At 36.2% G+C, this 25925-nt stretch overlaps 1 protein-coding gene across 1 annotated transcript in view; it reads left to right on the top strand.

Annotated features, from left to right (window-relative positions):
• Nucleotides 1-25925, top strand: part of LRP2 (LDL receptor related protein 2) — a 112671-nt gene that overhangs the window by 22061 nt on the left and 64685 nt on the right. Inside the window, exons 5-23 of the mRNA XM_041403338.1 lie at nt 5494-5604; nt 5733-5846; nt 6319-6435; nt 7253-7396; nt 8794-8913; nt 10605-10733; nt 11888-12057; nt 14304-14527; nt 15303-15509; nt 16479-16681; nt 17309-17449; nt 18381-18584; nt 19459-19651; nt 20845-20970; nt 21267-21397; nt 22138-22275; nt 23197-23478; nt 24673-24912; nt 25547-25666. Coding sequence (XP_041259272.1) covers nt 5494-5604; nt 5733-5846; nt 6319-6435; nt 7253-7396; nt 8794-8913; nt 10605-10733; nt 11888-12057; nt 14304-14527; nt 15303-15509; nt 16479-16681; nt 17309-17449; nt 18381-18584; nt 19459-19651; nt 20845-20970; nt 21267-21397; nt 22138-22275; nt 23197-23478; nt 24673-24912; nt 25547-25666 — 3114 coding nt within the window. The remainder of the gene's footprint in view (nt 1-5493; nt 5605-5732; nt 5847-6318; nt 6436-7252; nt 7397-8793; nt 8914-10604; nt 10734-11887; nt 12058-14303; nt 14528-15302; nt 15510-16478; nt 16682-17308; nt 17450-18380; nt 18585-19458; nt 19652-20844; nt 20971-21266; nt 21398-22137; nt 22276-23196; nt 23479-24672; nt 24913-25546; nt 25667-25925) is intronic.

Below are 25925 nucleotides of genomic sequence, written 5' to 3'. Positions count from 1 at the left end.
ATTGTCCCTATGTAGAATGAAAGGGTATTTAGGACTATGTGATATTCTGGAATAAAATGTTGCTAAGTTATCCAGCCTGCAGTTTGTCGTGTGATAAACCCACAGTCACTTCTGGTCACCAATACAGAAGGCTAAAAGCCAAGATCCAAAGTACCCCATCTCAGTGTGGAAGAATATCTTCTGTAGGTTGGCATTTTTTTCTCTTAAAGTTTAGAGTAAGAAATGAAGTTGGTAACTTAATTTAGCAAATCTGTCACACATGAAAAAAATCCTGAAGAAAAGATATCTGTTTTAAAAATGTATTATGCATGAATTAAAGAACTGGAATTGCTGAGCATCTTTGAGAAACCTGTGAGCAGTCACTGAATACAGTGTGGAACAGCCAGGTGCCATGGTGTGATTGTTATAAAGCAGTAGATCTGTGTCAGTCTGGAGTGGAGTCCTAAGGATTATACTTAAAACTCTTTTTTTCAAACTAGGTGCTTCTGTGATGTTTGAAAATTGAAGTACACATTTTATTTAATGTTTAACATTCTCAGCTAGGTAAATTAAAAGGGCAGTTAGGAAAGGACCCTCTAGATACGTTAGCAGTAGAACTCTACTGCTGTGAGGGAAAGCCAGCCATTGCTGCATCAGCAAATGCGCCCCATGACTGTAGTGGGGGCAGCATATTTAGCCCCAAGGAGAGGGACTGCCTCCTATCATTCAACAGCCTCTACTCTGGTTTATTAGAATATGTGTTGACAGTCCCTCTGAGACAGAAGAATGACTGTGACTTGGAACCTTGAAAGCAGTTAGACTAGTTTAAAGAAATGTGACAGTGCTGAAGACAAGAGGATCCAAGGAGAATGTAATGACAAGACTCTTGAGGAAGGCTGGTTAATTTCATTCCCTTTTTCTCTTTGCAAGACCTGGAACTTTCAACAGAAGGCATAAAATAAAAGTTACAAATTGGGGATTATATGATTAACTGTATAGTACAGATTAGTGTACTAGCATATTAGTTTTGGAGCAGATTCTAATACTTGCTTTGAATGTTCATTTTCCCCAGTGTTTAATGTATTTCCTTTTCCACATTATCTGATATAAACAAATGTAAGAGGAATAGTACTATTTTGGCCTTTCCCTTTGTCACTAAATCCCCCTTATTTATTTTGAGCTAAAAGTTTTCATTAATAAAAATGAAACATCCATGAAAAATGAAAGAACAAAGCTATTTATAATTGATTGTGGTGTTTCGTGGAGCATAACAAAATGGAAACTTAGGTCTCTTTACTTATGCTTTACACTCACTCATCTGTCTGAAAACAGATTTAGATTGTAAAGAAGATAAACTTTTATTCCTGAATAAGTTACATTATATAAGAAAGTAGTCAAATGCAAAATGTCACCAATATAAAGTAAGTCTGCAATTAAACATGTAAAAAACCAGAACAAAGGAATTCAGTGCCTTAGTCCATTTTATTGCTAATGGGATTAGCAGCAAGGGAAAACTGCCCATGCAGAGACTAAGATAAACATCAGAACAAATGCTTCAGCTACATGTCTTACAATTAGTGCACTGAAGCTGTTTTGATTTCATAAAATTACGGCTTTTAAGTTTTTTTAAATACACATATCAGGCTGTTTTCTAGCTTTTTGAATAGTCAGCAGCTAGCAAATACTTTAATTTTAAAACTTCAGAAACATATTATTTGGGGGGTAGCAAACACTTTTTGGGAGTAGGCAGCCAATACTGGTATAATTTTTCTGTTATATACTTTATTTCTTTCAGTTAAGATAGAATTCTCTCTCCTGCCTCAGCTTCATAGCTGAGAAATTAAAATCCCAGCCATGTCCATTTTGCTTTGCTGTGACAGAACAACCTTTCTGGATACTGCTCTGGCAGCTGAGCACTACACTGAGGCTGTGAGGGAGAAAGGGGCAGTACTTTAAAGACATGTTGTTCAATGCTAGTGGGCTGAGTGTTTTCCAAGATACACTGGATTTTTGATTCTAATTTTGATGTTGAGCTGCTGCCATAGGTCAGCTGCCTAACCTGTGAATTCCTGCCTCTTGTTTGCTATGCTAAATAACTGTTGTGGTCAGGAAGTGGGCAGCCAGGCCTGGGATTAATTTGCAGAGACCAGGGTGAAAGTGAACAGAGATCAAGAACTGAGGAGATCATAAGGGATGTAGTCCAAGAAAGAAGAAAAAGGCCATAGTCAGAGACTAATATTCTGGATGTTGGACAAATTACATGTAGCAGCTATCGGGTGAGGGAGAAGTTCAGGCTGAAGGAAATACCTCCACCAGGAAGAGTTTGGGACAGGGAAATAGCAAAACTGGAGCAATCTAATGCAGGCAGCCAAAGACCAGAGTCTCAGGGATCAAAATCAGGAATTAAGGCTAGGAATGAGGGTCTGGTCTGTCTGCCAGCTCTGAAAGCATCTTTGCTATGAACAGTGCCTGGTGTCATGCAGCTCATAGGACTCGGGCTTGGAGTAAGTCTCCCTCCTGGTGTCTCTGGTAGGCTGTGAGCTGTCTGGGCAATGCTTGGACCACTGTCAGGTGGTGACTCATGGCAGTGAACCAAAGAGTTTTAATTAACTTTCTTTTGTAAAATTTTTTTACGTGTTGCAATAAAATACACTTGTTAGTAGGAAATTGCCTTTTTTTTCTTTTCCTTTTGTTTCTACTCCTTGTAACATGGGTGAGGGTATAGAAGCTTACACTGCTGGCTGTGTGACAGAAATCAGCTTGTGCTGAATCAAATACTAGTTGCAACTATTTCCTGTTGCTGTATTTGCATGGATTTATTTCCAGCTTGCAGAACAGAAGTGTTAGGCACAGCACAAAATAATGCAGGTTTAGTAATCCCTGTGCCATAGGTTTTAAGCATCTTCCATGTGTCTATTGAAAGATTCCATTCAAATATGTTTGCAAGTGTTGCCCCAAGACAGTTACAAGGAGCAAGGTGCTTCGTCTGTCATTTGTGCTGGTATTTGCCAGTTGTTTATGTTTTGCAACTGAAGCATTGGCATGCATCAGGGAGACAGATTGTGCGGAAGTATTTTGACTAAGAAAAAGCCTGAGAGGTGGGGAGAGAAAGAAGAGCTCCCTTTCTTCCTGAGCATTGGAATGAACATAGGTGAAAAACATTCCCCCTCTTTTCACAAAGCTCGTGTTATCTTATAGGAATTGTCATGACTATGAAACATTTCTTCTTTTTAGTTTTCTGTAAAATTAGGTTTTTGGGAGGAGAAACTAAAGGAAACAGTATTTATGTTGGAAGCTATTGACCATTCAAAAAAAGGTGAAAGAAAACAGTGTTTATATTTTTTTCCCTCCCTTCACTTTTCTCTTAATGTTGTGTTCATATTGTCTCCTTTCACTCTCTTGTACAGTTGTATTCCCAGACCTCCTCAGGTGCAAACTACCTACCTTGTTGTCCTTTTAACTCAGAACCTTATCCTTCCTGTTTTGCTCTTTCTAGTCCATTTGTCACCAACACAGAAAGAAAAAAAAGTCCCATTGCCTGGAAGAGAACCCCTTCAAGTCATTCACAAAGCACTGACACTTTTTCCATATGCTCCTTACAACAGAGACAGTGCAATCAATTTCTCTGATTGTTATCAGTTCTTGCACAGCTGTGGGATTTTATACTCAAATGCACTAATCTTGGATCAGGTGTGTTTAGTTTAAATAAAAATTAAAATAAAAGCTAGGAAATGTTTATTTTGCAAGCCCCAAATGCAATGACTACTGTAAGACCTTTCCACTTAAATTTAAAATGTGATACTCGCTTTCCAACTTCATTTGCTGGAGAGCTTTTTGTTAAAGCTGGATTGTACAGGTCATTCTGTTTAGGGAATTAATCCCATTCCTCCGTTCTTGCTGCCAAGGTTCAGATTCTTCTTTTTCTTTTAAGAAGTCCCCATTTGGTGATAGGAGATGCTCCTGAACCATGCAGTGCATTGACTACAACCTTTGGTGTAGCTCACAGCTTTGCCTATTTTCATGAGGCTTAGTTCTTAATGCCTCAAATAATTAAAACCAATTTATTACAATAATATGCTATAAGATACAAAGAGTGCAATCTGCAGTGCAGAATGCAGTGAAAAATATCTTTCAGATCAGTGAGCAGGCTGTGATCAGAACTATAATTTACTAACCTTGGTCTTTTGACAAGGGATTGGAAATGGGATTACCTGTACAGAATTAAAAGCTATATTAATCTCTGTCAGGCTTTTCAAAGAATGTTCTTGCTTGTGCAAGTACAATTAAAATAAAGAATCTGTACACCAGTACTGAAAAGAGAATAAGAAAAAAAGCATTTGTTCACATTCTAGTAAAACACCAATTTAGTCAGAATGTATACTTTGAAGTATCTTCAAAACATCTTTACTTGTGGATCTTCTTGGTATTTTTTAATAGTACAATTTTATAACCCATGTTTTGGATTCCATGGGTATGGGTGAAAATGTGCCTAAGTGACAGCCTTCTCTATCTGCTTTATTAACTCCTAGAAAAGTAAAATGGGATAAGAATTCAGACTGAAAATCTAAAAGGTAAAAGATGCTATTTGACTCTTCTGTGTCTTGAGTTCATTTATCTTCTATATAGAGACAAAGGTTCTATCAATCTGATTTCTAAAATTACCAATTCTTTGCTTTCTTGCCATTTGACTGAAAAATGTAAGTTTTGTCTGCATGGCAACAAGATAAACTATGAGCTCATGTTCTCCTACTCAACTCTAGCATGTGCATATGCTTAATTTGTTGGATACTTCCACTGAACTCACTGCTGCTTGTATGAATAAGTGTTCTCAGAATTTGTTTTAATTTGAAACATTTGAAACAATCCCTTGTATTTACGTATAGGTCATCTATATAAGTAGAATATCTAAAACCTAAAAAGCCATTATTTCTGCAGAATCTGTTTGCTTTTTTGAAGGGGGAAGCAAGTAATAAAAGACAATGGTTCTAACATTGTTCATGTAACCTGGAAATTTAATATCCTTGGTTTAATTGGTATAAAACCATTAAAACCTGATGTCTCTTGAGTTTGAGAACTCAAGACACTTGAAGAGGATCTACGAACTGTAAATTTCAGGAAATTCTTTGTTATCAAAATACTTTTATTAAGATCGGGGTAGTGTGAAACTGAGGTATAAAGAAATAAAACAAATGTTCACTGCTTGCTCTCCTTTTGTGTGCCTTTGCTTTCTATCATATCGTAAACTGTTTGGGTTGCAAATCTTTTTGGACTGTGGGAAGGCATTTAATTTTTTTCTTGTTGCTTGCAAGTTTTTGTAGCTTCCATCTAGAGAATATTCTTTAATATCTGTTGGAGAAGACAATATACTGTATAAATTGATCACTAGTATAGGACTACTAGTAATGGAATTTTGTATTCCCTTTTTCCTTTAAACCAAGATATTCTGTTGACACTAGGTGGATATGACTCATTATAGTCTAACTTCATGCTAATATAAAGGATTTTTTATTTTAGACTACCCAAGATGTGAACAGTTATCATGTGCAAATGGAGCATGTTTTAATGCGAGCCAGCGATGTGATGGCAAAGTTGATTGCAGAGATTCTTCCGATGAAGCTAATTGCAGTAAGTCCCCTGTGTAGAGTGATAGTGTTTGAACACCCAAACATCCCAAAGCTAAATTTGCTTTATAGACGTTCTTTTGGAGTTAAACAGATTTTCTGTATGTGTTTCTGTGCTAAAATCTTTTTCAGCACGTGGATGTACCAGTACGCAGTTCCAGTGTGCCAATGGAGAGTGCATCCCGCAAGCCTTTATCTGTGACCATGATGATGACTGTGGAGATAGGAGTGATGAAAACTCTTGCAGTATGATGTTTCTTTTTTTTCCCACTTTCTCTAACTGTTTTACTACGATCTGGTTCAAGCAGATAGCAGGAAGCAGATTGCTTGGCTGTGCAGCCATCAAAAGCTAATCACTGTTCTACAAGTATTCTTCTGTACAGAAAGATGAAAATTGCAGTGCTACTTTGATAGACGTTGTCTTTGCTGCTAGTTTCCTGGATATGTCGTTACTATTTGAATTTGCTGGACTGAGTGACAGTCTGGTTCTTAATACATATAGTTACACTTATGTTGTTGTCATCATCTTAATTTCAGCCTGAACCAAAGGTAATTCATACCTAAATGAGAAGAAACCAGCAGTGTTTGCAATACATACAAAATATGGAACTGCCTAAATTTTTGAGATGTAATAAATGATTGTATATGAGACAATATTGTTATTTTTAACCTTTTAGCTGCTTAGAGCAATTGGTTTTTCTTATGTTTGTTTCTGTAGCTTATGCAACTTGCAGAGGCAACTTCTTCACTTGCCCGAGTGGCCGTTGCATTCATCAGAGCTGGATTTGTGATGGAGACGATGATTGTGAAGACAATGAAGATGAAAGAGGATGTGGTAAATACTATTGCTAACTTCCAATGGTATTTTCAGAGGAAGATGACACTAACCTACATCTATGAAATTTAGACCAGTCAAGATGTTCTAAATACTTTTGATTTCTTTTAAAATCTTAGAATTCCACCTTCATTTTTATTCATTTTTTAAACTTTGGCAATATTGTTGTTGTTGTGTGTGAGAATTATTGTGATACTGGGTATGATGCAAACTAAGTTTAGCATATAACAATATATGTTTTTTGTTTTTTTTTTTTATATTCTCTTTTATATTTTGTTTTGGTTCTTCTGCCTGTGGAGGAGAGCAGGTTATCTGTTAAGAGACATGAGGCTTCTAATAACCCAACCCCATTGATTCAAAATGAAATTTACTTAGTTCCTGCCAAGATTTGTCATGTGAGCAACAGAAGCTTTAATGAATGAAAGTGTGAATGAGATTTCTTTTACATTGGCCTTTTCTATGATGACCATGATTGTCTTTATCCAGCTAGCATTTATATGTTTTGAAAGCACAAAGCTATAGTTCCCTTTCTGGTGCACTGGTTATTTTAAAGCTAAATGGTGTTACTGTTTCTAACAAAACAGAAAACTAAAGGGATTCATATGTTGTCTACCCAAGTATCATTGGCATTGTGGTTTGAACGTAAAAGAAAGCATGACAAGTAAGTATAGATAATGTTTCTTTATAGTCTTTCCCAGCTGTGTGCAAGAAATGGAAACTGGATATTGAAGGATAGAGATGCTTTTGAAAGCTGTTAGAGAAGAAATTTTAGTATTTGAAATATACTTTTCATTATTCTTGTTTTTCTTTTCCATAGAAAGTGGTCGCCATGAATGCTACCCAGGAGAGTGGGCCTGCCCTGGATCAGGGCATTGCATTCCAATTGGGAAAGTGTGTGATGGAGCTGCAGACTGTCCTGAAGGAGAGGATGAAACTAACATCACTGCAGGCAGACACTGCAGTATGTATTAGAATGAAAAACATACACAGATTAGCAGAAACATCAACATTGACATCTTTTTATATTCACCTTTTGTCTCCTAAACAATAATGAAATTTTGGAAGCTCACTATTTTCACTGGCACTGTTTTGACTGGATGATCTGAAACAGGCATATATGCTGCAAAGAGACCATTTATTTTTTAAAAATTTGTACATGAAATTTCAAAATAGGGATTTTAACTTGCTCTCCATACCCTAAAATATGTTTGTGAAGTCAGGGAAAGGTGTGCTACATGCCTTCTTTATTTAAATATCTGTTTGTCCCTTTGTGTAAGAAGTAAAGATTTGTGCTGATCAGAACACAGCACTGAATCAGTATATCCTAAGCTTTGACTAATTAATTTTAAAAATTAGGTTTTAAAAAAAAATCTTTTTACCTGGGATGTCTGTTTCTCCAGTTAGTAGTACACTGCGTTTTTATGTTGGAGGCAATGAGCATGCATAGTTCCTGTTAATTTCACTCTAACCTTACAAATATCAATTTCCTCTGAGGACAAGGACCAGTGTATTTTAATTTCTAGAAAGATAAAAATTCTTATTAACAAAATCATGCCTTTTGGAATAGGAGGGCAGAAAAAATAAGAGGAAATGAAACTTTATTGTAAAAATGCACCTCTTGCTGTGATGAGTGTTTGATTGTTACAGCAGATATGAGCTGCAAAGCAAGGCATTTAACAGAAGAATTGAAGGAAAAGGAAAATGCTGACTTTCACCTCCTTCTTTGTCAAGTGTTTTACAATCATAACTTACTCACTGACCACTGAATTGTTTATTAAATAGTAGTAGAATTAGTGAAGGAAAAAAGAGAGAGAGGGAGAATGAAATGATAAAGAATCATTTGTCCATGAACACAATGCAAACAGTATATTCTAATACATTGGAAAGATATACATATTCTTCTTAATATAACATACTAGAGGTTTTTCACATAGAAGAGTAAATGATGAGGTTATGTACCAATAGATGGAGCTCAAGGATGTGATGCTCATAAGTAGGTCTTGTGGAACCATTGGAAGTTTTGGTGCATTACAGATGGCTTCCTCTGGTCACCGTTTTACACAGGACTTACCACTGGTGGTTCATATAAGATTGATGCTTATCCTTTAACTCTGTTCTAAAAAGCTATTAAAAACAGTACCTTCTCTTCTGTGTTCCATGCCCTTGCTTGCATGTATGTAAATGTATTTGATTTTCTGGAACTTTGTACATAATTTTCTCTGCAGATTAGTTTTAAGAAGCTGTACTTGAAATTGAAGGCTCATAGTAGAAAAAACTTCAGCTTTGTGACTCTTAATAAGGCAGAAAGCTGTTCTTCTGTAGTAGGTGTGTTTCTGAGATATTTTATTTGCCTTTCAGACGTATCACGCTGCGCTGCGCTGAGCTGCCAGTACCGCTGCCATTCCTCTCCATCAGGAGGGATGTGCTATTGCCCTGCAGGATATACAGTAAGCAGCAATGACAGTCGTACTTGTATTGGTGAGTAAAGTCCAGGGACTACAGATATCCAGTACCTTCTCACAACCCATTGGGAAAGTTGGGATTCCAGGAAGGCAACTTACTTCAAATTGTGTGGATGTACTGACAAATAAGAAAATCTCAGGAGTCAGCAAATGTATGAAAATTTTAGTAGCACAATGGCAGCATGCTGACACAGAAACAAACCAGAGAAACATCATAAAGACGTCTTTCACTTTGACCTAAAGACACCGTGACAGCATGATTAGGTTTAAAAATATGTACTCTTGGATGGCTGGCTTATTATCAAAAGTTTTTACTGGTCTTTAAGTGTTTACATAGAGAGAGTTTGTTTCTGCCTCAGTAATGTGTGTTGCATGCCTGGAAAAACAGTTAATGATGTTGAATTCTTGGTTACTTTTGGAAAGCGGCTGTATATGAAGACAGCAGAACATTATACTTGAAAATAAAAAGGGTATTTTGTATTTGCATTATGGAATGGTTGTGTCTTCTTTGGGGTTTCAGTATATACATAATTTACACAAAAAAGAAGAATATTAGACAAATGATTTGTCTCAGTAGCTGGCAATTGAGTAACTTCAGAATCATGAAAGTTAGCACTGCCTAATAAAAGAGGTAAATATCTGTTACGAGTTTTCATAAATGTTATGAAATGTTAAATATCTGTTATGAGTTTTCATAATGGCACAAACACCAAGCTATGGTGTTTGTGCCATTAAAAGTATTTCAGATGCTCAGTCTCTAATGAGATTTTTATATTTTTGAGAATACTGGGTGGCCTAAGGCTGTATAAGCTACAATGGCAGAACGATTGCTCTTTGTAGAGGCAGAGAAATAAGGCATGAAATTTCTTCCATTTTTTCACTCTTTTGTGGGAAATAAATGAAGGACACATTCCCAAATATGGTGCATTTTCAGTGAGTCTTCTGTTCTTTTTTTTCTGCCCTGTTATCAGATTCTGGCTTGTAAATCTGAGTCAATGTATTTTGGTTTACTGAAATCTAAGCACATATTTGTGACCAGAGCAAAACTTGTCATGAAGGAAAGGCTGACAGTCAGTACTGTATAATTCCAGATCCAGTACTCTACCTATATGGTATTTTGCATGCTAAAAGGAACTTTTTCTTGCTGGTTCTGGTGCACAGACAGCTTTTAATTATAAATCAGATACCTGTTAGCATGGTACTAAATCTGAGCTAATAAACACTGCCTTCAAGTAGGACTTAAAGGCTTAAGCACTGCACTAAAATAAAGGTGGAACTCATCTTCAGAGTGAGCTTAAATCCAGCCAAGTCCTTGTGTGTGCCAAGTGTAGAGATCTTTTGCAGGAAAAATACTTCATAGACATATTCTGTATTATGGAAAGTAGACAATGACATCCCTTCAAATGATTTTTCCTTTTCTCCTGGCAGGTGTAGTTTAGATTTTTTTTTTTTTGGTTGGTTAGTATTTTTTTGGCGGGGCAGGGGAGGCGACCAAATTGCAGGTAGGCCTGTGGGCAGGAAACACAGGTTTTTTGTTATCCAGAAATACAAAACTGAAACACTGTGGGAAAACAGGCAAACTCACTTTCTTCATGCTATAGTTTTGCAAATATAAAGCAAACAGAGAGGACAAAGTTGCAGCTTCTTAATTACGACATGAATTTTATACAAAGTGGTTTTTATAAATATGCCTTATTCACTTGACAGATTTTGATGACTGTCAGATGTGGGGTGTCTGTGACCAGCTGTGTGAAGATCGTGTGGGACATCACCAGTGCCACTGTGTGGAAGGTTATTTCCTAGAGCATCACCGGCACTGTCGGGCCAACACTTCAGGTGAGTGCACTTCAAGTGTCTTGTTGAGCAAATAGATAAAGCTAGGTAAAATGAGGTAGTTTTAATGTCTGTGCCACACAGCTCTCTTTGGTTTTAACTCTGCCCTTAAGGAGTTACGGTCAGGACAGCTTTCAGAATATCAGCAAATGTCACAACTCTGTATCTGCTGGCGTGTGCAGGTTAGTGTTGGTTGCTCATCAGGGCTGCTTCTCCTCTAATCAACAAATGTCTTTTAGGCTCCATTGCTTTTTCAGCACTCCTGACTTCTGCAGAGTTGGGAGGTTATTGCCAGAGCACTCCTGAACAAAAAAATTCTTATTTCAGTGAGGGACAGTTTTCTGTCATGCTGTGTATGGAACTTAGTGTTGTCAAGAAATCAGGAAACCATTTTTTCTAGAACTCTGCCAGGAGATGGTTTTGCTGAATGGTGAGATCAAACACTTGCCTGTGACAGAAGCCATGCTCTTGGCTTTGAGTGTCCCAGAGTCGGAACTCTGAAGAATACTTGTCTCTCAGAGTGTAGTTTCTCATCAGCTGTAGGCTCCTCCTGACCTCCTGCTCAGTTCTGAAAGCAGGCCCAAGGAAATTCTGCTTTGTGGAGATGTAATGTCCTGATGGGCTTTTGTGTAAGGTAGGTGTTCCTGCCTGCAGAGAATTTGTGGGAATGGGAGTTCCTGCTTGGCATAGCTGATGAGCAGTTTTGGTTCTTAGAAAAGAAGAACTGCTCAGTTCCCTCCCCCTTCCTTCTTTCTTCAGCCCCATTTGCAGACCAGTCTTCAGCTCACCATTTTCTAAATATTTCTCTCTTAAGAATGGGAGAATTTAGTACCTGCTGTAAGTCAGTCTCACTGGGTTCATTTTAGCATTAATAGAAATAGTCTTTTGGTGTTTGCACAGAGGTTTTATAAAAGTTTTAGCTGGTATGGCTTTAAATGCTTTCAATGCATGTTTGCATGTTTGCTCCAAGTATACAAACCAAAGGCAAATCACAGCAAGTTAGTACTCACATAGAAACATTTATACAGGTTGTAGTCTGAGCATCTATTTAAGACTTTGTGTCCAGTGTGTATGAGCCAGTATGTATATATTGCAATGCCCCTTTGGAAAATATCTTGCCTGCAGAGTAATCCTATCTCTGTCACTCCTTCTTTCAGCTGGTGTTGCATCAATTATTTTTTCCAATGGCCGTGATTTACTGATTGGAGATCTTCATGGAAGGAATTTTCGTACTTTGGTGCAGTCACAGAATCGTGGGATTGCAGTGGGAGTGGACTTTCACTTTTACCTGCACAGAATCTTTTGGACTGACACAGTGCAAGATAAGGTTGGTGGAAGTTTCAAGAAGAATGTATTTCTGTGTACCTGGAAGTAGAGAACTTCAAGAGGCAGAATGTGTTGATAGGCCCTCATTTTTGAGAGCCAAAGCTGGCTGTATTTTTGTTTTCTAACAAAAAAGCTCCTTGAAATGTTTTATGTTAATGACTGCATTTTTTCAACTATACTATTACATGTGACATATTAAACAAAGAATCCTATTATATGGGAATGTCTTGAGCAACTTTTAATTTTACTTGAGACGGAGTCCAAAAATCTAATTAAGAGAAATAGTAGACATTCTTTCAAAACGGAGCAAATTTTTCTTGGTAATTTTTGAAACATGATCATTTAAAATGTAAAAGCCGTGTGCCTTCCAAGATGATAAAAATCAGACTTCTTCATATACTTCAAATGGCACTGTAATTGAGCTTGAATAACAAATATTGACAGTATTTTGTGTAATGAGCCAATATTGTGTTACTTTTCTCTCTTTTCTTTTTTCAAGAGTAATTATTTTAGCTTCAAGACACAGTAGAGCGCAGTAATTTTAAAAAATAGTCTCCAGAACTGTTTGTGGAAGTTGGATGGCAGCCTTGTTCTTTTTTCCGTGCATAAATTACGTAAACCAAAGAAAGTCTTAGATCAAATGCTGAAACTTCATAGTCTTTGTCCTCATGTTGATTGTCATGCAGAGTGAAGGAGAATCTGTGACCTGGCTCCTGCTAATGCCAGGATCAATGCCTGCTAATGATGGATCAATTTGGTGCCACTGTCATAATTCTGAACCTACACATAAGACATCTGATAAAAACTATAGGTTTTGTATATGTCACCACAGTTCCATGCTGGTTCTGTGGAAAGAACATTCACTGCGTGGCTGTCAAGTAGAACAAGATTTATGAGCACAATTTTTGACTTGTTCACAGTTCTGGCATTTTTATTGTGGCTGTAGTAGGTTCCTGTTGCTGCAGTTGCTTTGTCAATGGCTGAATGTAGTCAGAGTCAAATCTTCACTTTTATGAGACAGGAGATTTATTCTGTCTTTGTAATAGGTAAAAATAAAAGATAATATGGGGTTTTTTGCTGCAAACCCCAGGTGGCCAGAACTGCCTTTTTATCTGCCCAATATAGTTTAATCCTAATAAATTAATTAAGATTAATTAATCTAATTAAGTCCTAGCTAGACTATTCTGAGAAAAACATTTGCATTTAGAATTTTCTTAAATGATGAATATTTCCACCTCATGTTTTAAAATAATTATATTAGTAGGGCATTTTTTGTCTTTTTTTTTTCTTTTTTAAGTTTAAGACATAAATGAAACCAGAAAATTGTGAGTTGTGTTTTGTGTCATCTTTATCTCATTTAGTGCACTGCCAGATAACCTAATGCCCATAAGCTCTTTCATCAACAGGATTTCCAAAGAGCAGAGTAGACAGTTAAGTTGTTATCTTGATTATTGTTACTTGGAACTGAAGAATATTTCAAATTATACAACTCTTTTAGCTCTTATTTTTGTGCGTATATTTACTTGGTCATCTCTATTTTCATTTAAATGCCTTCCAAATCTCATGCTGTTGTACCAAAAAAAGAAAAAAAAAATTCGACCATTTCATATTACCCAGTGTTATAATCACACAATTACTGTATTTGTAAAATTATTGTGTTTGGACTGTTTACTTCATGTAGCTTGTAAAATAACAGCATTATTCCTCTTGAGCAGGATGCTCTTAAAATTAGCCTTAGATAAAGGAGACCACAAACTGAGACCTCCTTTCTGTGAGGAAGGACAGAATCGTACTTTCTTCATTTTGCTATTTCCCCTTAGTGGTATCTGTAGTAAGAGCTCCCCCTCTTGTTTCTGGCCACTGTTGAGAGCTTAACCAAAACATGGTCATTTGTTTTCAATCAATAAATATGCTGGGTTTTGCTAGATTCCAGGAAAGCAAATGAACTTTTTTTTTTTTTTTTCCTGGACCATTTGCTAACAGACAAGGCTGGTTTAGTCTTTTATCTTGTCCAATTTGCAGAAATGCTAGTTGAAGGCAAGCCTTCTATAATGTTTGCATTAGTTTCCAGATTTTTGCAAAAAATCCTTACCTAAGGAATAACTTAGAGGGTAACTTGCTTGTATCTGCTGGCAGATACAGATATAGTTGTGGATTGGTGATCAATGCGATGATAAAAGACAAATACCACGTGACTTGTGATTCAAAACATCATGTGGGTACTGACAATATTTGTATTGTTTTCAGGTTTTTTCTATTAATATTGATGGCTCTGATTTCCAAGAAGTTTTAAATATTTCAGTTGACACACCTGAAAATCTAGCAGTGGATTGGGTTAACAATAAGCTATATGTGGTTGAGACCAGTGTGAACAGAATAGATATGGTTAACTTGGATGGAACAAACCGTGTGACTCTTATTGCTGAAAATCTTGGAAATCCTAGAGGAATAGCACTTGATCCAACTGTTGGGTAAGTGATATTTATCAGATAATGGTAAAAGACGTCAGAAATTCCCTTATCCCCATGTAAATTGAAAACAGCTAGGAAACAGCAAGAGTGGGCATTTTGGAATCAGATATAAAATATTTTGGACATTTACATTCTATCCTAACCTATTCTGCACCTTAATTTATGAGAGGACTGTGCAATGCATTTATTTATAACGTGTGGAAATCTGTTTCATGACTGGAGTTCTGTGTGCATGAGCCACACTGAAAATGGCACCTGTGGAATTGCCCTGCAGAGGAGTATTATCCTTAAAGATTTCAGTTATGGTAGCACCCACAGTTCCCCTACTATCTGAAATAAAGAGATGGAATGAAGCCAGGAAAATTAGTGTCTCCTAATCCATATGCTTCAGAAGTATATGTGAACCATGAAAACATGGATCTTCAGAGAATGGGAAGGGGAATTTCATGCAACTTGTAATCGTGGCTGCTGCTTTCATGATTGCAACTATTTGTCATTATTTTTTTTTCTGGCAGTAAACTTAAGCCTGTGATTTAATAAGGAAAACTAGTACTTCTGAGGTCTTTTGGGTGAAAGCATGCTTCTTTATGGATTTATTCTATAAAAGAAAATGAAAATTACTTTTTGTTTAGAATGTATAAAGTATGTTTTCATAATATGGCAGAAACAAATTCTGTTCTGCAAGGGTGCTGGTTTTAAATTCCATGTGAAATGCTGGGGTTTCTTATAAAATCTCAAGGAAATGTGACCTTTTTTCTTTTTTATCTCTTTATAGTTATTTGTTTTTCTCAGACTGGGACAGTCTGTCTGGTGATCCTAAAGTGGAAAGGGCCTTCATGGATGGCACAAATCGTCAGGATTTGATAAAAACGAAATTAGGCTGGCCTGCTGGAATAACCCTGGATATTGTGTCAAAGAGGCTCTACTGGGTTGACAGCCGGTTTGATTACATTGAGACTGTAACTTATGATGGACTTCAAAGGTAGGTGAAATATTATTCCTTGCAGGCTACAGATACACTGATTATTTTATGTCTAGTTCAAAAAAAGATTTCTCTAACAAAACGAGATGCATAAAGGATGAAAATTACAACATAATGAATGTGATGCACCTTTGTCTCTATGGTGTCATGCTACTTCTAGACATTCTGTAATTCATTATTCTTTGCTCTTTTTCGACCTTGAATGCCTCTTGCCCTTATGTTATAATGTACATTTTATAGTCCACCAGTACAGTACACATTTTTTAGAGCATTTGCTTTTTATTATTTTTCAATTATATTCATTATTTTCCATCATAATTTCTTTGCACTTTTTTTCATGAATGAATTTATATGAACTATCCCACTTAAAGCACTAATTTATGTGATAGGTGTTAAATGCTTTTCTTACGTTTTATAAATCTTTGCTGTCAAAAATTAAGTCATCCTTCACCTTATTATGATGCTGGGGAGACTAAATCACAGCATGCAAGAAGGGAGTCCTTGAGTTTTTATGGGACTGTGTCTTGCAGCAAGTGTTGTTTAGAAGCCTGCTTATCTCTGTATCTCTGGTTAGTATAAGTTACTCAAAACTAGGAAAAAAATGTCCTCTTTAGCATACCTTCTATGTATTGACTTGAAAAACAGGCTTTTGCTTATTTGACAGGTCTATTATTCAATGTATTTTTTATTACTAAATTATAAAATTAATGTTGGTATCTTTTCTCCTCTCATCTTTACTCGCTGTATTTTCTTGGAATTTGCTAACACTTGTCTGTTTTCACTGCCGTATCCTTTAGATTGATGCACTGTGTATGTTCAGCTTTTTCTCTTCAGTTCGTTTGATCTTTTTCATTTGTACTTTAGTAGCTTCTCTGTTAAAAATCAGTGAATGAATTAAAATTACTGTATCCTTTCTTCTGTTAATAATGTTATTGTTTGGTAAATAATGTTAAATCATCTTTATAACAGGAAAACAGTAGCTCATGGAGGCTCACTGATTCCTCATCCCTATGGAATCACTTTATTTGAACACAGTGTTTATTTCACTGATTGGACCAAAATGGCAGTGGTGAAAGCTAACAAATTTTCAGAGTCTAACCCTCAAGTGATCTACCAATCTTCACTGAGACCTTATGGAGTGACAGTTTACCATGCTGCCAGGCAGCCATTTGGTAAGACCATTAGTAGATTATGAAGGGAGATTTAGGGAGTATGTTACCAAAAACTGGTTGGTAAAATTATAAGACTTTTACTTTGCTGTAAGGAGCTGTAATTATGATACATACATTTGTATTGTAAAACTGGGCTGATTTTTATCACCCAGTTGTTTCATCCAGCACCTGTAGCTGATGAACTGTCAAATGCAACATTCAAGAGTAGGGGGAGCTTTATAAATAGATTGATACTTGGTGGAGTCAAACCTTTGGGTTTGAGTAGTATTGGTGTTTAGGACTTTTTTTTCTCAACACTGCAATGAATGCAGTGAAAAGGCTACCATTATTCTATTAATTCTGTGAGATATAGTTCTGAAATAGGTCTGTGTGCAGAAGACTATCTCCCAAATTATGGCCTTAATTCTGTGTGCTGTCTCTGTATAAGCTGAATTCCTTAATGATGGTTACCTCTGGTGTGATTTTGGTGTATTCCACAGTAGAACTGGTGGGGTATATTGTCCAGTGATGTAACTCTCACATGATCTACACAATTTGTTGTGGATGTTGGAGATAATCCTGAAAAATCAAGATAATGATGCCATTCAGTTAACAGGAAGTTATAATTCTATCTGTATTATTTTCCAGTAAGAAATCCTTGTGGAAGCAATAATGGGGGATGTGAACAGGTCTGTGTTCTCAGCCACAAAACAGATAATGATGGCCTAGGTTATCGCTGTAGGTGTATCCTGGGCTTTGACCTACACGTGGATGGACGACATTGTGTTGGTAAGAAAATGCCTACAATTATTGGAAGTAAAGCTACTCCATTAGCTCTAGAGCTGTTTCTAGAACATCTTTCCTCTCTTCAGTAGCTCCAATATACTGAGGACTTTTTGTCTTTTCACCACAACTCTTTTCGACAGCTTTAAATTTAGTAATTTCTGCTGATGTTAATTTCAAATCACAACTTAAACTCACCTCCTTTAATGAGGATTTTGAGTTAAATGGAAATGGAATATATGGAATATATGCAGACAGCTGTGTGATTGAGCTCTTAATCCTGAAATCAAGCATAAATGCTTGCTAATACACAGATTTTGCATTATTTTGAGCATATAAGAGTGCTTTCCTATGCAGTACTGTGCAGATTAGGTTGGCCTATCTCCCTTTGAACACATGGCAAGAATAATAGATACAGTTTCAGAGCTGTGTGTTTCCATCAGCAATCTTCTGCTTCCTGTTTGAGGTCAGAATTGTCACTGATGCACATTTACTATGACTGTCTACTGACAAAGTATGTCATATTATGTTGTCTATAACTTTACTATTTGGCCATTCATTTATCTGGCTACCCCAGGTATTGTCTAGTTTTATGGTGGCTTGACAAAGCCTGTGAGTTATTTTTAATAGATTATTATAAAGAGAAGAGTACAGAAAACGATTTCTGCTTCCATAGGCATGTTTGCTTTAAAAGTGTCTAAGAACCACAGTTACAATGAAAGTAGAATACTTGACCACATCACCTAATATTCTGGATTGGGTTTTGATTTTCTTCCTCAGTTTTTATGTCTTGTCAGTATTTAAATCCATTTTCTCATTCTTCTTTTTCCTACTTCCAGGCTATTAGTGTTGTCAAAATAAAACAAAGGTTTTCTTAATGCTCCAGTGTCTCCCCTTGTGAGTGACTAAAGCCTGTGTCTGATTTTTCCTTTCACAGCTGTGCGACAGTTTCTGCTGTTTTCATCACAGACGGCAGTGCGGGGAATTCCATTCAATCTCTCCACCCAGGAAGATGTGATCATACCTGTAACAGGGAGCCCTTCATACTTCGTTGGAATTGACTTCTCTGCTCAGGATGACACAATTTTTTTTTCAGACACAAGTAAAGACATGATCTATAAACAGAAAACTGATGGTTCAGGTGAGAATCATGCTTGGGAATTGCAGAGTAATTATGGTAAGGAGACTGTAATATATATTTTTGTAAAAAAAATAGTTTAAAGTCACATTATGAGATATACAGATAAATCTCAGTGTGACCCCAGTAACCTGGAAAAGTTTCTCAGAAATGTTTGTACAATCATATTAAGCTTGTTGAATCCTCTTGTTGTTTGACAAACTTGCTGAATGTATTTGGGAATGAACTATTTTTAGTACTTCTCACAACTGGTATTTGCCCTCACCAGTCTGTTTATGCAGACAAGTATGCTGTTCACTAGTATGAAACTATGTGTTTCTATTCTAATTTCCCTATCTGGAGAGCAGGATGTTTTCTATGATACTGTAGTGCAGATTAACTTCGTGAGATTTTTGGAAATCCTATTTATGCTAGTGTAAAGAATGTTTCTCTCTAATTTATAATGATGATCAAATGTCAGCATATAGTCTTCTGCACTTGCTTGCTGCCTTGGGTCAGGTTAATGGTAGACTGCAGCTGACCATTACTATGCAAAGAGTAGGTAAAGTCTGGCTATTGAGCAAGGTGTCGTTACTGCACTGACCTTACTGACCTTCATTTGTAAAACCCTCAGTGTAAACTTAGTGACAGAATTTTCTCTGACCTTTGGCTAGTCTCTATTTCCCCTCTTTTCCAGTTGTGCTTGTGGACATGCACCTTCTTTGTCTAGAGCAAAGGGCACCCCTCCCTCCCCTTGGTTATTGGTCTTTATATTAAGTAGCACAGAGGTAGCATTTTTACCAAGTGGAACCACAAGTTTTGTCAATAGAATACTACACTGATGTTATTTCTCCTGTTCCTAAACGTTTGCAATCATTATGTGTGTTATAAATTCTAGGAAGAGAGATCTTGACTGCTAACAGAGTGGAAAGTGTTGAAGATTTAGCTTTTGACTGGATCTCAAAGAACCTCTACTGGACAGATCCTCGATACAGGAGCATTAGTGTGATGAGGCTGGCAGATAAATCCAGGAGAGCTATTGTTCAGAATTTAAATAATCCTCGTTCAATAGTGGTTCATCCTGTTATTGGGTAAGTTTAGATTCTCATTTTAAACTATATGTACAAATTCATGATTTAAACAGAACTGATGAGATTAGATTTACATCTGGTTCTGGGTTTTTGCTCTTTTCAAAATACCATCTCTTTTCAGTTGTCTTGTCTTTATTTCGTTTGTTTTATTCCAGCCTAGGATTCAGCATTCAGAGGAAAGGGCATGGTGAGAGAAATTCCACATGACAGAAGCACTCAAAAGAACTCTCTTTAAAAGCACTATGCCTTTTTCATTTTACTCCTGTTCATTGATAAAAAGGCAAAAGAACTTGTTTCTTTGTATCACTCACAAAGCTACTTCTCGTAGTTGAAAGTTGGAGTTTGCCAAATTGTTTTTAATATACTTTCAATTCCCAGACTGCTAGCATTGGTTCTGTAGTTTTATCTCTCTGAGTTTCTTTATTTGAACCATATGGGATACTACTGTCTGTAGCATTTGATGATGTCCTGGATTACAGACCTTAAAATATGTGACTCCATACACAAAATAAAGCCCTGCTTTTTTTTTTGATGGAAATGCTTACTTTCAAATTCCATACTCTGTGTTCTTTGCCAATGCCAAGGCAGTGTTTCTTTCACAGGAAATGCGTACTTTCAAATTCCATACTCTGTGTTCTTTGCCAATGCCAAGGCAGTTTGGCTTCATAATGTTGTACTACTGAATTTCTTGATTCTTGGATACTGATTTTTCATGAGTATTTTGAGTCATCTCATAATAATAATCTTGAACCTGGATCCTTGGATATCCCAACATTTTTTGTTTGCTGCTTTATAAAATTATTTAATATTAACTTCAACTCTTTGACTGTAAGCATAAGTTAAATGGATCAGGACAAAAATCTTTGTAGCATTCATGTGGAAGATGTATTTTTGATTGCGTCTATTTCTCTATCAGTAATTACATAAGAACCTTAACAATTTTAACCAAGTAATGGATATTTTATATCTAAAAGACCAAACTACTTCCAAAGATTCTGGTGGTTGTATACAGGATAAATACAAATTGTCGATGCTACTGCCAATTGAGGAGAGTGACAACACAAAATGGTATTTTTTTCTGTTATGTGAAGGATGTGATACAAAGAAAAGTGTTAGTGCTCTTTCAAATGTTTGTTCTGTTTAATCACATTATATAATTTAGTTTATGTGTCTTCTGACATGTGTCCTTTCAGGTATATATTCTGGACAGATTGGTTCCGTCCGGCAAAAGTCATGAGGGCCTGGAGCGATGGATCCCATGCCTTGCCAATTGTCAATACAACGCTAGGCTGGCCCAATGGCCTCGCCATTGACTGGAGGTGAGGGCAACACAGAAGACAGAGAGGCTTTTTTGGGCAAACATGTTACTTCCTTTAAACTGTTAGGGAGTAAAAATAAAGTAATGATGTCAGATTGCGTGCACTGGCATTCTTTTCTTGAAGACCTTATCTTTCAATTGGTTGAAAAGCCTTAAAATGTAAGGTTTTCTCAGAATCCCTCCCCACACACCCCAATAGCTCAATTGTAGGTTGAATATTATTATTTAAGAAAATGCTAGTGCTTCGTAATGGACATAATGTCACTTAAAAAAATATAACATTTTCATTATTTCTAGTTCTCTGAGGTTGTACTGGGTGGATGCTTTTTTTGATAAAATTGAGCACAGCACCTTTGATGGGCTGGACAGACGGACTCTTGAACATATTACTCAGATGACTCACCCATTCGGCCTTACAATTTTTGGAGGTAAGTCTGGCACTGAAAAATATCATTATCACAGATTTTTCTTTTCATATGGTTATCTGTGAGTTTGTGCCATAAATTGACAGAGATTTTGTAATACTGGTTTTCCCAAAAAGCACTCTTGAACGTTTCTACCAAAAATATGTATTTAGTAGTTCTTGCTTGTTTTTAGAACTGGTTTTATGTATATTTATTTTTAAATAGTTTTAGATAGGTCAAGTAATTAATGTAGTGCAACAAGTCAGATATGCTGTACTAATTATAGCTTCCAAGGTGAGCTATTCATGCTGAACAAAGTGAATTACCACTCCAGAGATGGTCAACACTTCAGGCTTTCTAATAATTATACGTAAAGTTTATTACTGGATTTATGTTGTGTCTGAAGAAAGATGTCAGTATGTGACCCTTTTTGATCGTGTATAAAAATATCTTCAAAAATGCTCTAAAATTTTCTGTGAACTAGTTTTTAATGAATTACTTAAAATTGCCTTGGAATTTGTAATTCTAGTTGGGTTTGCTATGTGTCAATTTCAGTAAAATTTGAGAAGGCTTCCCTAAGTTATGTCTGCCTGTGACTGAAGGCTCACTTTGCAGCATTGTAAGTGGTGAAGGTCCTTTTGTCTTTTTCATGAAACAATTATGAAAAATGGTTAAATTTTCATGAAAAGTCTTCTAAAGTTTTTTTATGATACTTGATCTTTTATGCCATATCTATATAATATGTTAAATATTTTTCAAAACAGGTTATGCCTATTTCACTGATTGGAGACTTGGTGGAATAGTTCGAGTAAGGAAGTCTGATGGAGGAGAAATGACTATTATTAGGAGGGGCATTAGTAACATTATGCATGTTAAAGCATACGACGCTCATTCCCAAATAGGTGAGCCCCTTTCTTCTGCACAGGGAGGATGTGAAATAGGGAATAAGAGACAAAATGTCAGGACAGCAGATTTCCAGTTTCAATTCTATGAATGGCTTCACTGAATCATAAGTGACATGCACAGGAGGCAGCACAGGCACTTACAATCACATGTTGTTTACTTGTAGTTGTTTAAATCCATTGTTTTATTGCATCCAGTCACTGCTTTGTGATTGGATGCAATTTCCCTCTACCCCTCCTGTTACTGTACTTAACAACTGAACAAAATTAAATTATTCCATTGTGTTTTATGCAGTTGTATCACCATCTACAACTTTGTATTTCTCCTTTTCTGGCAGAAGTTTTATTTAAATAAGTTATTTATTTTGAGGAATTGGGTAAACGTTTATTAATCAAATTACTATTTTGCAAGTAACTACTATGTATAAATCAGTAATTTTTTCTTATTTTCTTATTTTCTCAAATTCTGTGCGATTGTATGATCTAAGCCAAGGATTTGGTATTGTAGTTAATTTTCTGAAACAGCCAATACATTCATCAAACATATCATTAAATCTAAAGTTCACTGACTACTTGGTATCAGAAGATTGGATTTGGTCTCGCAGCCTTGATCAGACAGAGGTTGTCTTTTGTGGTAGTATACTTATTTCCAGACAGTTGCTGAGTATTGTCAGAAAATTGGATGAAATTTAATAGTATGTTTTCGTCTTCCATAAACATTTATGTCAGGAGGAGTATATGGAATACAACACTTCTTTTATGTTACTGCTACTCTTGCTGTCAATGAGCTTGACCTTATTGTGCAGTGTATGCAAAACCAGGACTTACTACAGCACTTTTTTTACAGTTATTGTGCAGTTTTAATAGTTCCCAAGATGTTATATGTAGTGTGTGCATTGATCTTCTCTATCACTATTTAAGGCTCCAACTACTGTAATAGAGGAACAAATCCCAATGGAGACTGCAGCCATTTCTGCTTCCCAGTACCAAACTTTCAGAGAGTTTGTGGGTGTCCTTATGGCATGAAGCTGGCTCCAAATCAACTGACATGCGTTGAAGATCCATCCAATGAGCCACCCACTCTGCAGTGTGGCTCTTACTCATTTTCCTGTGGCAATGGAAGATGTGTGCCTCGATACTATCAGTGTGATGGTGTTGATGACTGCCATGATAACAGTGATGAGCAAAACTGTGGTTCTTTAAGTAAGTAATACTTCAGTTAGTGTTCCTTGTTTGCAGTTCAGGAAATTCAATGAGTCAGTATGGCTTCATTGGAATAAGCTCCAATTTTTTAGGGTTGCATCTGTGAATAAATCCTGAAATCTTCCTGGGAAATTAGTTACTTTGGAAATTACTTGGAATATAATTAGTTACTTTGGAAATTATATCATAGTAATATAGGATTCAGTACAAGCCAGCTAAACAATGCATGAAAATATTAATGTCTTGCTATTTTAAAAATTCAATTTACAGAGTAACAAAAATTTATTTTCTACAGAAAAATGTTGTCTTCTTATTTTTTTGTAAATTTTGAAAGATATTGGAATATCAATAGCTTATCTAATTTGGATGCATGGAGAGGAACAAGCCATCTTAGTAAAGATGAAGACACTTAAAAAATAGCACCATAAGAAAAATAACAAAACCATATATATTGCCTAACCTTCCTCTAAGATTAAAGCAGCACCTTGTATTTCACTTAACATCAGAATATAAGATTTGGTTTTTGTAATATTTGGGCAATGCTGATCTATTTGTTGCATCTGGATTTTAACAGTTAAGTAAATTAAAAGCACATTGGTTCATTTCCTGGTTTTACACTAAAGTGTCTCACACAAAGTATTTTGTTTTTCAAGTAAATTGAAAGAACAGTGGGATAATAACAGTTGATAAGGCATGGAAGAGAGAATAAGATACTGAAGATATCAAAGAGGCGTTTATGACATATCTGGTGCTTCTTCAGAGTTAATTCTTTTAAATCATGAACAAGAAAATAGGACAGAGTAGTAAAATGTGCTCCTTAATGCACAGGACTAACTAGTATGACTGAGGTGTAAACTGTTTCTTATTAATGGGCCATTTTAGAATAACTGGAATATCTCTTGGGGAAAAGTATAAAGCAAATGGCTACTAGAAGAAGTTCCTTTTCTTGTTCTTTAGATTGTTGTGGAGTGCTTAACTGTTTAATTTTTTATTGCTTCTTGCAGTTTAAATAAGCTTGTAAGTATTCTGTTCAGTTCTGTAGCATGTTGCATAACAGACATTTTAATTCTAAGCCATGTGCAATTTGATGCATATTTTAGTACATTCTCTAAGTGTAGTGAATGTACTGATAGCTGTTGCAGGAAAGGCAAGTTTTGGAGATCTTTATAAAGACTTTTTTTTTTTTTTATTCAGACAATACTTGTGCTTCTTCAGCTTTTACCTGTGCCAGCGGACAGTGTATCCCGGGTCGCTGGCATTGTGATAAACATACTGACTGTTTTGATGGCAGTGATGAATTGCATTGTCCTACACAAGAACCCTCTTCATGCCTTGCAACCCAGTTCACCTGTGATAATAGAAGATGTGTTCCAAGAATCTGGCTGTGTGATACTGATAATGATTGTGGTGATGGCTCAGATGAAAAAAACTGCAGTGAGTATCGTGACTGTTGTTTTTATAGTCAACTGTACATATCTTTATAGATATATCTGTTGGTATAAGGATGATAAATGAAATTGGGAAAAAAGGACTAGTATCTAATTTAGACTGATATTTTGTAGTCCTTAGATGTGGAAAACTTGTCTAATTTGAAGTTCCAGGGCCAGGTAGAATGCAGAGAAATACTTAAAAAAATTAAAAGGGGCAAATGTGATAATCGTAATCATGGTGTTGCATAATGTCATATACTGTAATTAGCAAAAAGCAGTTAAAGCTGAGATGTTCTAAACACCTACTTCATGAGTGATCTCACTGATGGCTAATGGTGTAGCCAGCTAACCTAGGCTGGAAGTTTTTACCAGAAGTAAGATAGTAGATTTTTTAATATACTTTCTTTTGGGTTATTTATCACTACGTGGAATCTTTTGTTTATTTTCCATGAGCCCAAGCCTACATATGAATGAAAAATTACCTGATATTAATTTATTAGTACTTATAATTTATATGATTGCTAGTTGCTGTATTATATGCTGCAAGTTAGGGATAATGTTTTTCTACTTTCTCAGCAATATGCTGATTCCAGAAGAGAGGAAATAAACACATTTACATTTATTGTCATTCTTAATAGCTTTCACAGGTACTTGTGAACCCAGGCAATTCCAGTGTCCAGACCATCGCTGTATTGACCCATTCTATGTCTGTGATGGAGACAAAGATTGTATAGATGGTGCTGATGAGCGTGGCTGCAGTAAGTGTAACTTTCTTTGTTGAATGCCTCTTTATTGTTTCCTCACACTTGCCCCCAAAGGAGTCCTTGGTGATCTCATATTACCAGCTCCAAGACAGCAGAATGCATAATAAACCTATCCATAAATTAATCCTGTTTGTAATGCTTTTGTTCTCTGGGCTGCTTGTGGAGGGCCGAAATCTGTTTCCTCTCTTTTCTGTGAATTACAAAGTCACTGCATTTTCTATGCCTCAGGGAAATTATGGTCTTCAGTGGAATT

Source organism: Onychostruthus taczanowskii, unplaced genomic scaffold, assembly GCF_017590055.1.
Source record: "Onychostruthus taczanowskii isolate IOZ18803 unplaced genomic scaffold, ASM1759005v1 scaffold20, whole genome shotgun sequence".
Lineage (NCBI taxonomy): Eukaryota > Metazoa > Chordata > Aves > Passeriformes > Passeridae > Onychostruthus > Onychostruthus taczanowskii.
This window is presented reverse-complemented; position numbering and strand designations above follow the sequence as displayed.